This window comes from Danio rerio, chromosome 5 (assembly GCF_049306965.1).
Source record: "Danio rerio strain Tuebingen ecotype United States chromosome 5, GRCz12tu, whole genome shotgun sequence".
NCBI classification, from domain to species: Eukaryota; Metazoa; Chordata; class Actinopteri; order Cypriniformes; family Danionidae; genus Danio; species Danio rerio.
Window position 1 is genome coordinate 63,684,544 of NC_133180.1, and position 17,420 is coordinate 63,701,963.

A 17,420-nucleotide genomic window follows, 5' to 3' on the forward strand; every position below is an offset into this window, starting at 1 on the left:
ACGTCCATATATGTTACAGTCTATGGTAACAACCCACTGAATAGTAAGTGTAGGTTGAAATGTGTAACAGGACATTGGTAACAACACTAAGAAAGTACACATCTGTAACAAGAATTGTGTACAAAACTATTGAATTATTACAACCAAAAGTGTCATAATATGTGGCATTGTAGGAGCTTTTTGTATCACTATTTTTGGTGCGCTTATAATGGAATTGATCGCCAGAGGGGAAGCACCTAATATACGTCATTTAAATCATTGGCAGCACCCATGGTCCAAAATAAACTGGAATAAATGTGGATTTTTTTGTATAACATAAATATGTCTTTTTTTATTTCAGCATATTTTTTTAAAAATGCATCATTTACATTATATTCAGGCATACATGTCGTGATTCCCAGGGTTTCCTTTAAAAATACTATTGGTTGGATTAAGATCATGTGGGTGGTTGAATTGAGATGCATTACATAGCAGTGAAAATGAATGTCATCAAAATATTGAAAAACACATTGTTCATTTAACATATTTTAAAATATTTAACATTTTCACTTTATTTGTTGTTCTTCACCTTTATGTTAAAGGGATAGTTCACTCAAAAAAGGAAAATTTAGTCACTAATTACTTACCTCACATGGTTTCAAACCAAAATTGGTAACCACTGACTTCCATAGGAAAAAAAAAAAAAAAAAAAAAAAGTCAATGGTTACAGGTGTCAAGCTTTCTTTAAAAGATCTGCAGAAGAGCAGAAGAAAGAAACTCAAAGGTTAGAAATTGATAAAGGGTGAGTAAATGATTTTTTGGAGCGAACTATCCCTTAAAAAAATCAATATTTGTTATTAAAGTTCAGGATTGACATTTTAGTATTTGCTACATTTTATGATTTTACATAGAGTAATTTCAGGAAGCTTTCTGATTGTGTTACCTTGAATAAGAAACAGCCCAAATGTACTCCAATTCCAAACAGCCGCCAAAATGTACCTCCACAAAATTTTCTATATCAACAGCAATATCCAAGCCAATTCGATTTTAGGTGATTAGAATTAGTAAAACTAAACCAACCTTTTGCATAGTGCTTGTCATAAAAAGGAAAAGTAACGGGGAAAATAATTTGAGTTAGGTCAGATATCTCCCATATATCTCACTTGTAAATAACCATTAGTCGGTAACCATTGACTTACATGTTTTTTCATCTCAATGAAAACCACTTAACAGCTTTCTTCAAAATATCCTCTTTTTTGTTCAGTTAGCAAAACAAAATTCATAAAAGTTTGTAACGACTTGAGGCGTTGTTCTACACCTTTTTCTGTAGTAAACCTACTTTCCTAATTATACGCAAGTTATGAAAGCCACTGTGCAAATTATGAAATTTCAACTATAATTTAGAGGGAACATATTTTTAGTCTTTACTATTATGTTTTAATGATATTGTTATAGTTATGTTCAAGTAATAAGGAGAATATTTATTTAGATTTAGGTTCTTTATGTTTTTTTAAGTTTAAGTGTAACAACTTTATTAATTCCATTAGGGGCAATAAAATTAGGGCAGAAGCATCATTATACAACAAACACATAAAGAGACAAATCACCTACAAACAATATTAAAAAAAACACAATCCAGCATGCTTTATAATAACTTAATATAATAAAAAAACGGCAATAAGGAAAGACCCATACATTAAAAATTTAAAACTTGCTTAAATGTAAGGCTAAAAAGGCTTATTGCCTCTGGAATAAAGCTGAATTTATATGCCCTAGAAGAGCATTTAATGCCTCTGAGCTTTCTTCCAGAGGGCAACAGTACAAAAAAGGCTTCAGAGGATGGGAATCATCTCTTATCACACTTTGAATTTTCCATTTGCTGTTCATGTAACTCTGCTAGATTCCGCAGAGGCAAACTAATAATCTTGGTGCAAGTCTAGACTAAGCTTTGAAGGCAATTTTTGTCTCTAACAGATACAAACATTTTTTTTTATTTTTGTTTTACCAAAACTATTGCCTTTTTCAATCATTAAGCATTTTGTTTCAGAGGCAGTCTCAGTTCCTTATGTATCGACGACACTTCATGGACATCGAGCGAGAGCAAGTGAAGGAGCACAAAAGGCACAGGAAACACATCAAGAGAACTGCAAGGTCCAACCTCACTACACGTCCACAAGTCTGTTTTCTACAACAGCACGTTCCTACATTCAGTGCTGTTAAAAAGGCTGTCTATTTTCATTCTTTACCATGTGACAGTTGCTCACTTCTCTTTTTGTTTTTTCATCTTTAGTCATGCTTGTGTAAAATGCTTACGTGACTGACTAGTTACTGTAAAAATGACAATAATACTGAACTGAAAAAGTGACTATGACTGAGCAAGGTTGCAGGCTTCGATGACAAAATTCAAAATACCAGTATGAAACAAATGTTACTTTTCATAATAAATACACAAGTTTATATATTCCTAATTTGCTATTTCTTCATGTTAGGAAGTCATCTGATGGAGCATTACAATTGCAACAGTAAAGTCAGTAGTTTGAATTCTAGAACAAAAGTATTACTTTTATTGATGGTATAGAATATAAGCCCTTCTGAATTATTAGCCCCTCCTGTATTTCCGCAATTTAGGTTTACTTTAAAGAACAGATAAGTTGTTTCAACACATTTCTAAACAAAAAAAAGTTTTAATAACTAATTTGTAATAACTAACTTCTTTTGTCTTTGCCTTCATGATTTATATATTTTACTAGATATTTTTCAAAATGCTAGTATTCAAAAAACAAATAAGACTTTTTCCAGAAGAAAAAAAATATTGTAAGAAATACTGTGAAAAATTCCTTGCTCTGAAAGAAAAAAAAATCAATATTTGAGCTTTGTAATAGGCCAGATTAACGTGACTTTGTTAATGGTTCAACTATTAGTCTAAGCATATGACACTTTTATAAATTTTCAATTAAATACATTTAAGCCACATCTGACCTGTGTTCTCATAATCAGAATCAGTGCATCCAATTGTCATTTTAAATCTTAATACTTTCCACTATTGTCTAAAATCAAGTTTTATCCATTTGTCAATATTTTGATCATCTAAAATACTCAAATTTAGATCTAAACTATACTCAAATTCAGCATTAATAATAGTTATGTTGTGATGTTAATGCAGAACAACAATAGAACATTCTTCGACACACCTGTTTTTATTTTCAGTACAAAAAAATATTTAAAACGTTAAAGTTGACACTTTATGCTTTTTTTACTGTGAAATGATTTTGGCAAATTTAAGAAACAGAACTTAGACATTTTTAAAATATTTTGTTAATGTTATGTTTAATGTTATGTGTGTGTGTGCGTGCGTGCGTGTGTTATTTTCAACATTTATTAATATTAATAATCTTGTTTTGTTTTTGTTCTTGCCACTAATCAGTCCCTAACTGCCTTTCTTTAAAACTTTTCAAGCAAATAACCACACATCATTTTTCTTTCATTAAGTTGTGCAAGAGCACAAAAGACTTCATGTCATGTTTTATATTATACTTTCTTATATAAACTTTCTGCTTTGTGTAGGATTAAGAATGAAAAAGAACACGCCAGGAAAGCAGAGGAGAAGAAGATGGAGCAGCAGCGACAACAGGAGGAAGAAAGAAAAGACGAGGCTGAGAGGGAGTATTTGATTTTGGAACGATTGAGACTTGATGAGGAGGAGGAGGCAGAAGAGAAGGCACAGAGACGAGAAAGGACAAAGAGGATTAAAGAAAGCAAACGGTATGTTCTGACAATATATAGCACAAGTTATCATAAGTTTGTACATAATAACAAAAAAAGCCCACTTTTAAAAAACAATGCTCTCTAAGCCTTTGTTTATTTGATCACCTATAAATAAGAACAGTAAAATGTGACCCTGGACCACAAAACCTGCTTCATGTTGTAAAGGTATATTTTTTGGCTATAGCCAAAATGCATTGGATGGGTTAAAATAATTGCTAAATAGCATTAGACTGTTAAGTAAAATTCATTTTACTTCCAATTCATATTTTGTATATTTTCACTGTATATATCAAAACTTGTTTAGGAATTTATAATGTGCATTGCTAAGAACTTGATTTAAGTTTAAAGTTGATTTTCTGAGCATTTAGACTTTTTTAAAGGCCATGAAACCCCCCTCAGCAGGTCTCTTTTCATGTATATTTCAACCATTAGCCCTGCCGGTAATCCAGAGGATTTTTAACGTAGGCGAACACAGCAGCAGTGTCTGAATGGTCATGAAATCAACTATTAAATGACAAAGTCTGCTATTCTGCAATTGTCGTACAGCTCTCCAGACAAAAATGCTTGCTGCCAACAAACAGCTTTGCTGTATCGGCCCTTACAGCATTGCGGGGAAAAACATACAACAAAACTCGTGGATCATGGAATCAAAAACATTCCACCCGTACCATGTACAGACACGGTCTCAACCAGTCATTCCGTCTCACAGCTTGGCCGGTCTGTCTTGCCTTCAGAAAGCACGTGCTCTCATAAATAAATAAGGAGCAGGGTCTTCTCATAGGATAAGAAAACTCCGCTATAAATAATAATGAGAAACCAACGCGTCATAACTCCACTAGCAGATAATATCACAATATCAAAATAGTCACCTATTTTGATCCCGCCCCAAAAATAATTTTAAACCCAAAAGATGAAATTAGCTGACATATTTCTTACAATTGAAGCTGACAGGTGCTTACGTTGTCTTATCTGATGCTCAACACAAATCTGTTAAAATTTTAAAAAAGTACTCCAGGGTGTCTTGAACCTTTAATCCTCAGGTTTCAGATATTTGGTTTTATCTCAGCCAAATATTATCACATCCAAACAAATCTTCCACACATAAATGAAAACCCCCTTTAATTATAAGACCGCTTGTTTATTTTTCCCCCAATTTCTGTTTTACGAAGAGAAGATTTTTTCAACACATTTCTAAACATAATAATTTTGTGTGTGTGTGTGTGTGTGTGTGCGTGCGTGCGTGCATACGTGCGTGTGTGTGTGTGTGTGTGTGTGCGTGTGTTATTTTTAACATTTATTAATAATAATGATCTTGTTTTGTTTTTATTCTTGCCACTAACCAGTCCCTAACTGCATTTCTTTAAAACTTTTCAAGCAAATAACCACACATCATTTTTCTTTCAATAAGTTGTGCAAGAGCACAAAAGACTTCATGTCATGTTTTATATTATACTTTCTTATATAATCTTGACACATTTCTAAACAATAATTTTAATAACTAATTTTTAATGACTATGACTAATGATTATTTTATATTTGCCATGATGACAGTAAATAATATTTTACTAGATATTTTACAAGACACTTCTATACAGCTTAAAGTGACATTTAAAGGTTTAACTAGGTTGATTAAGTTAACTAGGCAGGTTAGGGGAATTAAGCAAGTTATTGTATAACAGTGGTTTGTTCTGTAGATTATCAAGAAAAAATATTGCTTAAAGGGGCTAATAATTTTGTCCCTAAAATGGTTTATAAAAAAATTAAAACTGCTTTCATTCTAGCCAAAATAAAACAAATTTGATTGTTTCCAGAAGAAACAAATATTATCAGACATACTGTAAAAATGTCCTTGCTCTGTTAAACATTATTTAAAAAATATTTAAAAAAGAAAAATATATAAACCTAACTATAATATGTTATTATAGTTTACTAAATCCATAAAAGTAAAACCATTTTTATCACTTAAAGGGAACTCCTTATGCCCTGTTTTAACAGAATAGCATAGCTTGTCCAATAGTACTGTACGAATAGCTATGTGTAATGCAGACGAGGCTTGTCATTTCCACTGCCAGTAATATATTTTATTAGTAGGAAAATAGCGATTAACATCATTCTCACTCAAAGAGGAAAGCCATAAACATCAGTCGAGGACATACAATAGATCCTATCTTCTTGCTTTTTTGCATGTAGCTGTTTGTGGCTTTTCATTTCTCACCATGCTGTTGTGATGACAGCAATTTTTCAGCAGCCATCGCATTTTCTGTCACTATGTTCAAATTTTATCAAATAATCCAATAGTAAATGGACTGAACTCAACCCAAATTAAGTTTAAATCAAATTGGAAATGGTGGTGTAGACTGTTTCTAATCCGATTGAAAGGTCACATAAACACTTCGACTGATTAAAAAACAAGTGGAAAATGCTGCGTATATGCAGTGATGTAGATTTGAAGTTGATCTGTATGACAAGTGTAACAGACTACTGTATTGCAGAATGGACACAAAAAATTACTTTTGTTATTGTAAAATTCTCCTTTAACATCATGCCATCAGTTTGTTTTGGCCTCTGATAAAAACAATTTCACTGCTTGACAAAAGTAAACAGCACAGCACAAAGCTTCATGTTTTCATTGTTTCTTAGTTGGGATTTAAAGTAAAAAATTATTGGTTGTCATTAAAACAAAGACAACCGCCAACGGTTGGATCATGTAAAGACTACATTCATATTCATCAAACCATCATTAGCCAACTAAACTTGCAAGTTCTGTAGTTACCAGCATACAGTATTTCGGTGATCTTGAATTCTTTGTTCCAACAAACATTTGCAAACTTGTGTGCTTGGAACTTCATCTCTAGACTTGTGGTTAGGGCATGGCCCCTGGCTTTGTTCCATTCAAAGTTATTACCTATGCCAGTGTTTCTCAACCATGTTCCTAGAGGACCACCAACACTGCATGTTTTGGATGTCCTCTTTGTCTGTCACACACATCACAGGTCTTTCAGTCTGTGTTAATGAGCTGTGTTAATGAGCAGAAATAAAAGATGCAATGTAAGAAAAAAAAAACATGTTAAACATAAAAATGACACGTTAAAATAATCTGTCACACGATCCTGAAGAATATTTTCTTATATGCTAATTTGATGTTTCTTGTAATCATTGTTGTTGAAAACACTTCTGCAGTTTTTTGTTCATTGTTGATCGGTAAGTTAAAAGAAACCGATTATTTAGTGTCTATTTGAAATGTAAATATTTCATGCATATCATTAAGGATAATATTTTGATCAATCTGGCATGTGATCATTTTGTGACAGGTACATTCAGGCAATGCGGGCTCTAATGAAGGAGAAGCTGGAGAAAGACAAAGTGGAGCTGCCTGCTCTGTGCTGCTGTGGAGACACTTTTTGGGACAGCAATCCTGAGACCTGCGCCAACAACTGCATCTTCTATAACAATCCAAAAGGTAAACTCGATTTAATTTTTTTTTATTTTAGTATAAATTCTACCGCTTGTTCAATAAAGATGCCACAGAATGAAAATCTGGATAAACCTAGTCATAGCTGAATAAAAAGGATTCAGTACATGAAAAGACATAGCGCGAGCTTCAAACACTATTGTTTTCTTGTTCCCAAATCCTGTGAGTGTAAATTCCTGTTGTAAAACAGGTCAATTGGAACAAAAAACTCTGGCACACTGGCTCATGCATGCCCCCAGCAGCAATTGATTAACCCCGACGTTTTCTAGTGAGGTTATAACAATGATAGTTTCTTCCCTTGTTTTTAAGTTTATCTAAGCTTGTATTAATACTGGCGACGCAGTAGTGCAGTTGGTAGTACTGTCGCCTCACAGCAATAAGGTCGCTGGTTGGAGCCGCAGCTGGGTCAGTTGGCAATTCTGTGTGGAGTTTGCATGTTTTCCCTGTGTTTGCGTGGGTATCCTCCGGGTGCTCCGGTTTTCCCCACAGTCCAAAGACATGCGGTACAGGTGAATTGGGTGGGCTAAATTGTCCATGGTGTATGAGTGTGAGTGAGTGTGTGTTTGGATGTTTCCCATAGATGGGTTGCAGCTGGAAGGGCATCCACTGTTTAAAAACGTGCTGGATAAGTTGACAATTCATTCCGCTGTGGCGACCCTGGATTAATAAAATGACTAAGCCGGAGAGAAAATGAATTAATGTATTAATACTTACTATGAATATGGGACTTTTATTTTGAAAGCAAAACCCATTTTATAGAGTTCTTGAGTATAGAGTTGAGGAACTATAGCTGCATCCCAAATGGCACACTCTGCACTCATGCACTATGTACTTATGCACTTACACACTCAACAGGATAGTATATGTATGTAGTATCGTCCCAAATGGCACACTAATGTTTTTTTACTAAGCGGAAATTCAAACCGTTTCCCTGATGACGTTTGACGGTTGCCAATTCAGTGAAATAAACGACCGAATTATCAAATAATACCTGCCGTGAGTATTGCAGCATTCACCATCAGGAGGCGCTATAATCACTCTTGTAGGAGAATTTTGCTTTCACCATCCAAAATAAATAAAGTTATTCAACATGTGCGTCTGATAGCTCCGCCCCTTCCGCTACGTAAGCAAACCTGCGGTCGTTGAGTGCGTGAAGTGTCCATCATTACACACTTAATTTTAGTGGCTGAATGAGTGCATCATCCGGGTAATTAAAGTGCACTTTTTGAGTTTTCAGTGAACACACTACTTACACTATTTAAACTACAAAAAGGCGTAGAATAGTGCATAAGGATGCGATTTGGGACGCAGCTATACGACGTCACTTTGTAGGCTAATCAGCTGCTAGCATAGCATGGTTCCCTCGTGAAAATCCCTATAGGATTTTCCAATAGGCTTTTCGAAGATTGCAATTAATAAGCTCTGTGTTCAAACACTGTTCATTACACTTACACGTTTTGTCCAGCCGAATAATCCTCACAAGAAAATACAACTTTAAGCACTTTTGGATCTTAAATGCAAACGCAAGAATTGAAAAGCTAACATTAGGCTATAAACGGACTACACTGCCCTCAGGGCGCTCGTCTGTGACGTCAGCACCGCCCTGCTACAGACAACTTATCATGCTTGTTTTTAGAAATAATGTCCATGACAAAGAGTTAATTTCTCTGTTTATTATATGATAATCCACTGTATATATTATAAACAAATACATACGCAAAAACACATAGACCCGTGTGCCTTTTGGATCGTTTTACGTGGGAAATGCATCCGTTGTGCTTTACGGTTGTTCTAAAAGTTTTAAAACTGTGTGTATAAATGTGCCTACATAGTATTATCATAAGACATATTTAAATAAGTGTATCGCTCACGTGCACACAGCCTGCTTACCTTAACAGACGACAGAAATGAGTCATGAGGAGCAACAAGTCTAATGCCTGCACTTTCTATCATCATGGACACAGAGCAACATTCAATATTCCTTTTTTGTCACAAAGTACTGTGAAAAGCAGCATATACAGTCAAATCTTCTATACATTTTATGGAGGAGTGTAAATACTGCAGTTATGACAGAGTTAAATGTGTTCAGATGAAGAAAAAAAGATGAAAAATCGCTTGATCACGTTAAAATGACATGCATATAATATGCATGCATTTTTACACATTTATTTACACGTTTGTATTACTGAGTGCAGGACAGAGACAGGCTGCACTGGTAAACAGTTTATTCATAATATTGTTTATTAAAATAAATGATCAACAAATTAATCTGTCTCGACAGCCTTTACAAGTGAAGGAATTATCTACACACAATCTGAGTTCCCAATTAGAATAATACTACAAACTATAAAATACTATTCATGAAAATACCTACATACAGGCAAATCCAAATGCCCAACACAAGTGAGCTGCGCTCCAGATGCGTTCAGCTCGATGACGTATAATGTCTCTGACACCGCCTGTAGTCCCATTTAGCAACTTGAGAGCAACTTACTTTTTAAAGGAGTATAACCAATTTAAAAAATCGAGAGTGTGCTGTAGCTGATGTGTTTTATGTCGTAGAACAAAATGTAAAAGTATCTTGAGTTTGTGTTAGCCACGAACCTTATTTAAGCGATTTTACTGAAACACATACAAAAAAAAAAATTACTTTGGGTCGAGGGAACCGGAACTGCTAAAATGCTAACTCACTTTTCGATTTTGCATACAAATTGACGTCATAGTTCCTCCACTCTATTGCAACCTAGAATTTAGTTTTTAATCTCATAACAGCTTGTTAGAATGCAAAACTCAGGAAAGACGGATTATTTTCTGTTATAATCATCGGATTTTATTCCTTGCAAATTTCTGTACATAAGTGTTTAATCTGCTTTTATCCATGGTGTCATATCACTCAGCTCTTACTGAACGAATGCCAATAAACATACATTTAAACCACAAAATAGCCAATAGTGTATAAAAATACTATATTTATAGTTTAGCTTCTTTTTCATATTTTGCAACACAACTCAGGAGCCAACTTTCATTTCATTCACTCACTTTTAGCTAAAATAAATATTCACTTCTTCAGTTTAAAATTTTTTCATTCAACAAGGAAACTTTTCAATTTGTTTGAATATGTGTTCATTAATTACAACTGAAGTATAATGTTGTACATTGTTTGGTTTTTTGTTTTATTTGTTTATTTGTGAGTTAATTCATATTTATGACTGTTCCAAATATGGTCAAAACTGAGCTCTTTCTTGCTGTAATTTCTGTGGCTTTAAATGAGAATATAAAACAAAGAGGGTTTCTGCAGATTTTTAAGCCATGTACATAATTTGTAGATGTCAGACAACAATTTAACATTGAGTCAATGCAGGGGCGTAGATTTAGGGTGGACTGAGGGGACGCGTCCCCACCAATATTCACAGACCAATGAAATGTTCCCACCAATAATTTAATTACTTTAAAAAATCGTTTTGTCAGCATTAGCTTAGACACGCAGAAAGGGTTCAATGACGATCTTTCCTTGAGTCCTCCCGACCCCAAAACACATATGGACATTTTGATGTCCTTTCCCTGCTTTCATGTGAAAGGTTGTGGATGCATTTAGATGAGCAGCGCAAAATGCAGTGGATTGTTTATTTCCCGTGCAACAAGTTGTGTTAGGTGACACACACAAGTGAGGATGGTGGCAGCAAAAAAGGTGGACATATAACATAAATGCAAGTTTGCTACTGAATAAGTCCATCATGATAATGCTGGTAATACTCGTGTTTTCCTCCGCTTTAATGCAAAGTCTATTTTTATAACAAATTGATATAGACTAGTCTGTGAATAATATGCCCTGAAAACTAACTGTAGAATAAACAGCTATGTGATTCCCGCCAGTTCTCCTAATATCTAGGATGTCCAATTTCGGTTGAAACAATTTGTCAGAAAAAACACAGCCTGTGTATAGGAATAATACTGATATATGAGACATGTTATATTTGCACTAAAGCTAAAATAAATGGAAGTCTTTATTAAACTCTTTCTTTATCAGTTAATAAACTTTTTTTTAATGTTAAATTATCAGGCCCATAGCAAGCTAATTAAAAGGGTGGCTATTTATTTTCTTAAAAACTGAACCTTTTTGCAGTTATTTTACGGATTTACTATTTAATTATGAGGTATAAATATTGCATATTTATATTAATGAAATATTTTTTAAAAAATGTTTGCTGTTTTATCTTGTTCGATGGTTATCATAAGCACAACCATTTTGTCAAATTGTTTACCATACTAATTTACTATTTTAAGTGTTTATTCATAAATGTGCATTTAAACTGTAAGTTTTAATTTACATTATAAAAATAATATAAATTTTACATAAAAAATATGAAAAGATTCTTATTTTTAACATACAAATTTATTATCATCTATCATTACATTTTTTTTTAAATCTGTTAAAATTTGTTTTATATTTAACACTGAAGCCTATAGTCAAATAACAAACCACATAGGCTACAGTTCTTCAGATTAATTATTAATAATATATATATATATATATATATATATATATATATATATATATATATATATATATATATATATATATATATATATATATATATATACACGCAAAACACACACACACAGACTTGTGTTTTTTGATTCACCCGTCCCCTCCAATGTCAAGTGCAAACCTACGACCTTGAGTCAATGCAAACAACTTTAAAATAAAATAATTTGAATGTCACTGTATACTGACTAAATCTGGCTTTTTTACTAGCAAGCAACAAGTTTTTTTTTGTTTTTTTGTTTTTTTGCTTGGTTACAATTTATATGGTGTTTTTCTTGACAACCCAGCCACAGTGAAAAATCATTCATTCATTTTCTTTTCGGCTTAGTCCCTTTATCAATCTCGGGTTGCCCCAGCGGAATGAACCGCCAACTTATCCAGCATATGTTTTACGCAGCGTATGCCCTTCCATTCACAACCCATCACTGGGAAACACATACACTCATTTACACATTCATACACTATGGTCAATTTTAGCATACTCAATTCACCTGTACCCCATGTCTTTGGACTTGTGGGGGAAACCGGGGCGTCCACACAAAAATGCCAACTGACCCAGCCAAGGCTCGAACCAGCGACCTTCTTGCTTTGAGGGGAATGTGCTACCCACTGGGCCACCGCGTCGCCTAGTGAAGTAACATTGGTCCAAATTCTGCTCCTTATTACTGTGGATTAACAAAAATGCTGGAGTTGAGTTACTGGACACCATATCACATCATTCCTAGAATGGAAATGATTTTACTCACAGTACCATGACTTGACAGACAATGCACGTGAAGCCTCTGTCACAACTGACATCTTTTTGTTTTTTCTACTTTCTGTGCAAATGTATAAAAATTGTACATATTTTTTTATACATAACCAGACATCAGGAAGTTTAATCATGGATTTAGTTCATCATTTGAACTTCCTTTTTTTCAATATGAAAACAAGTTTTAAATACCCCACACACTTAATCATACTTTGGAAAAAAAATAGTACTTGCTGTGGAAATAATAAAATAAAGTGGTTAAGAATGTAATGTTTTGGACAATTATTTGAATGCCATTTCAAAATGTATTACAGAGGAAATAAAAGTTTTTAAGAGATAGTTCACCCAAAAAAGAAAATTTGCTGCTCATTTAGATGACATTTATCTGCAATGTAGGTGACTTTGGTGATTTATAAAACATAAGTCAGTGACTACCAGCACAGAGCAGAGTGAATTTAACTATTTAAGTATATTATTTAAGTATCTGTGGATAATATGATTATAATTTTTATATGTTCATGTGCATGTATACATTCTACATTGTCATTTCAACATTTGAAAGATTTAACATGTTTTATACATAATTTAGACTAATTGTGCATTTTTTCATATTTATGTATTCTTTGTGTGTATTTTGTAATTTAATTTTGTTTATGGAGAAAGGGAATAATATTTGTTTCTATTTTCCTTTAAAAGTATCCTGCTATTTTTGTAAAAGTTTAATAAACACATCATAAAAAAGCATATAAAGGCCAGGCAAAATGAATGCCCATGGCCCTGGTGAGATATTGAGATCTCACCAGGATGTGAAATGATCAATCTGGTGCTAGATTGCACACAAAGATAATCATAGCCAAATTCTGTACCTTTTCCTACACAGACGTTAAGGCAAGTCTTACATTTACTGGTTATTTTTTAATTGATTTCTGCAGCGTATGCTCAGGCTCTACAGTCTGTCTTGTTGAGCTGTGATCTGAAAGAAGGAGGACAGTATTCATCTACCTGGAAGACATCTGCTCTGGATTTCCAGTCACACAGAAAGTGATTCTATTCATCTTAAAAGTCAATATTGAACACGTTTTGCTGTGTTGACTTAACATTTAGGATCTTTTTTTTTTTATTTGCACTAATGAACCGTTTTAAATAAACCAACATACCTCAGTTTGAACTACATTTTGATTGTTTTAATAAATGTTACTAAAATAGCAAACTCGACTACTTGATTCTTTATAGTGTCACAAGGTTTCTCTGAGCACCTAAAATGTGTATGTGACCTTTGTACATGTATTCAGCTATTAGCCAATATTCCTGTCCACAGGTTAAAAAGTCCGCAAGTGAATGGCAGAGTTTTTTTCTGTCTGTGTCTCTGGAAATAAGTAGTATTTATTTCCTTTCCAGAAAGCAACATCCTAATTTTTTGTGAAAAGTTGGATATGTTGATGAAAAGCATGTGCTTATGAGTTGAAAAATGTGTGCAGCTCAAAGCTGGTTTGCTTTATCCAGCCCATGAGTTTATATATATGCTCAAGCAGACTGGACACTGAAAATCTTTTTTTTTTTGTTATTCAGTAATAGAAAAATAAAATAATAAATTGTAGTTGTTATATATTAAAATCTTAATCGATGCACATACTGTAAAGGTAGATAAGGGCATATATTGCTTTGTGAAAGATGTTTTTAATACATTTATCGAACATATACATATCATTTGTTGTTTTGTTTTAGTTTTTGCTGTATTAAAGTTGTTTTAAAAGTGTGAAGCCCAAAGTGGTTTGATAATAATAATCATTACAAAAATACATATTAATTACAACGTATATGGTAATTTTTAAGTTGATGTCAATAGAGGAAATGCGTTACTATGCTGAATGAATTGCTAAAGTGGCTTATTTTATAGTCAGCATGAAATCAAAACTTAATCTTAAATTTTTTGGATACACTACCTGACAAAAGTCTTGTCGTCTATTCAGGTTTTAGGAACAACAAATAATAACTTGAATTCTAGTTGATCAGTTGGTATCATAAGTGACTCAAATAAAAGACAAATGCCTCTAGATTACACGTATTTTACCTAAATAAAATATGATCATGCCTTGATTTTTGATCATTTAATTAATACAGTAAGGTCTGACTTTACTTAACAGAGATAATAAAATATAAAGTCATGGAGCCGTGGAAAAATAATTAATATTGTGTATAAATCCTATGAGGAGGACTGCCTCCATACATCTCTGCAATGACTGAAATGCTTAATAATAAAGTCATCTGGAATGGCAAAAAAAAGGATTCTTGCAGGACTCCCAGAGTTCATCAAGATTCTTTGGATTCATCTTCAATGTCTCCTCTTTAATTTTACCCCAGACATGCTCAATAATCTTCATGTCTGGTGACTGGGTTGACTAATCCTGGAGCACTTTAATCTTCTTTGCTTTCAGGAGGCTGAAGTACTGTATAAGCAGCGCTGTCCTGCTGAAGAAGTTGTCCTCTGCTGTGGTTTGTAATGTAATGGCCAGTGCAAATGTCTTGATACCTCAGGCTGTTGAAATTGCCATTCACACATCCCCATACTGAATGTAACCGTAAACCATGATTTTACCTTCACCAAACCTGACTGATTTCTGTGAGAATCTTGGGTCCATGCGGGTTCCAATAGGTCTTCTGCAGTATTTGGGATAAGTGGGATGCAGTTCAACAGATGATTCATTGGAAAAATCTATACCTTCTGCCTCTTTTACAAACGATTAACTAGAATTATTATTTGTTGCTCTTACAACTGGGGATCCATGACAAGACTTTTGTCAGGTAGTGTATCGTGCTTGTTATAAATGATGTATCTGTGCACTTCAAACATTTCCTCTCCTGTCAAAATGATGTTGCTTCATTTATGGTCACATGAAATGTTTTTAGGGCAGGACTGTAGGGGCGAGTTTAATTTCTGCCCTTTAATCCATTCGCACCCATCCTCCAACAATCCAATCGGTTCCCAAATGACAAAATTATGTTCGCCCTACATTTTTTCCCAATTCAGAAACTGTTTCAAGTTTATGTAATTATCAATATATTGGTTAGTTTTCAACATGAAACTGTGGTCTTGGTTTAAATACTTTAGTATTGAATTTACACCAGGAATAAATATCCTGAATTTATTGAAGAAATCAAAGAAAAATTGTGACAGGGCAGCATATTGCTCCTTGTTCATTCCTATGCAAAAAGTGACAGACTCACAATTCTGTCTTAAAGTCAATAGATATCAAGGCTGTAATTGCATATGAATATACCTTCATGATCCAAATCAGCAATCGCTTTCTCCACTGGTGGAGCCATAAACTTCAATTTCTCAAGTAATTATAAGTGTTCAAGTCTTGGATGCTGTGAATGTCACATACATAAAAACAAAAGAAAAGAAACTGGTTGGTACTAAAAAAAAAAAAAAAAAAAAAAATCAATTCTCATTGTCACATTTGAAAACAGAAGAATGGCCATGGGTAATTTGGCATCATCAAAGCTTTGTTTTCAGACAGAATAGTTAAAATATAACACCTTTTTAACATATAGTATTTATTTTGTAAGGTAGTAATTGTTAAATTGTTACTAGCAAAAATTCTTTGTCACTCCTGCTTTTTTGCTAGTTCTGTTATGAGTCAAGTGGTCTCAGTATAGTTGAATGAAAAAAATTGTGTAAAATTTTGAATACTAGTAGCTAAAAAAAATGTGTAGGGGAGTGTGCAGCACAATGTAACTCGGGGTAAAATGTATCACGAAGCTTTTGGGTATTTGCTCAGGGTTAACTATGGCATGCCACCAAGTTTTCAACATAGTGTCGGCAGACGTATTCCTGCCAATTATTGTAAAAGTTTGGTGAAATTTGGATGAGAAACACAGGAGAAACCATTTTTGCAGCATAAAAGTATTTTTTATTAAACTCTATATTTTTTATTTTAAAGAAATCTGTGAAAGTATGTACATAAAATCTTATTGTTGTCATTACCATCAGGCTAAAAGATGGAACCATTGAAAGATGTAAAAGACACAGCGGGGTTAGTTGTTACAGGGTGTTACAAATAAGCCAGAGACTGTTAAATACCAATTAAACAAACAGAGTCGTTGTTGAATTTTGAGTGTAATGTTGAGAACTTTTTATATAAAATGTTTTTTAATAGAAAATATTTTAATACACAAAAAATAGTTTTATTGCTAATACTGCAAATGAATGTGTTGAATTATAATGTATATTAACGCAAATAAATCCAAATGTGTTAATACAATAGATAAATAAATAAATAAATGAACATACTGTGGTAGAATAAAAATAAATTAAGCTAAGTACTGAGGAAATATAGCTACTTATTAAAGTAAATTGCACTTAAATTAACTGTGTAAAATCTGCCTTTGGTGGTTCATTCTGGTGCGGCGACCCCAGAGTAATAAAGGGATTAATCCGAAAAGAAAATGAATGAATGAAATCTGCCTTTTTAAGCATGTGTTACAACTAACCCTCTATCTGTTACAAATTGCCCTGCAGTGGGGTAAATAGTAACATTTTTACTCCTGGCACTTTTGGCAATACTGCACTAAAACCATAGGTCCAGCAATCATACAACCTCATTTGTAGGAGAGGCTTATGTGTTGTTGGTAAAAAAAAAATGGTTTGTCTTACCCCTTTGTTTATTATTCGGCCAAAACCAAAAAGTGTTAATTTGTGCCACGCTCTCTATTTTCTTGGAAAAGGTAAGCCTATTAGTATCTGCTAAATAAGTACCCATCTACTTAATAAGTACTCAAGTTTATTTAATGGGTCATGATCTCTAATAAATCAGAATTTGTATAGTAAGTACTATTTTTACATATTTTAACACAAGTAATTTTAGCTACTGAATAAGAATTACTAGTAATGGGAAAGATGCTAG

The 17,420-nt window shown here is 33.4% G+C and overlaps 1 protein-coding gene across 1 annotated transcript in view; it reads left to right on the forward strand.

Moving 5' to 3' along the window:
• Positions 1 to 13,723, forward strand: part of ccdc15 (coiled-coil domain containing 15) — a 28,919-nt gene extending 15,196 nt beyond the window's left edge. Inside the window, exons 7-10 of the mRNA XM_073951523.1 lie at positions 2,027 to 2,130; positions 3,544 to 3,741; positions 7,056 to 7,204; positions 13,446 to 13,723. Coding sequence (XP_073807624.1) covers positions 2,027 to 2,130; positions 3,544 to 3,741; positions 7,056 to 7,204; positions 13,446 to 13,558 — 564 coding nt within the window. The 3' untranslated portion in view covers positions 13,559 to 13,723. The remainder of the gene's footprint in view (positions 1 to 2,026; positions 2,131 to 3,543; positions 3,742 to 7,055; positions 7,205 to 13,445) is intronic.
• Positions 13,724 to 17,420: the final 3,697 nt, after the last annotated feature.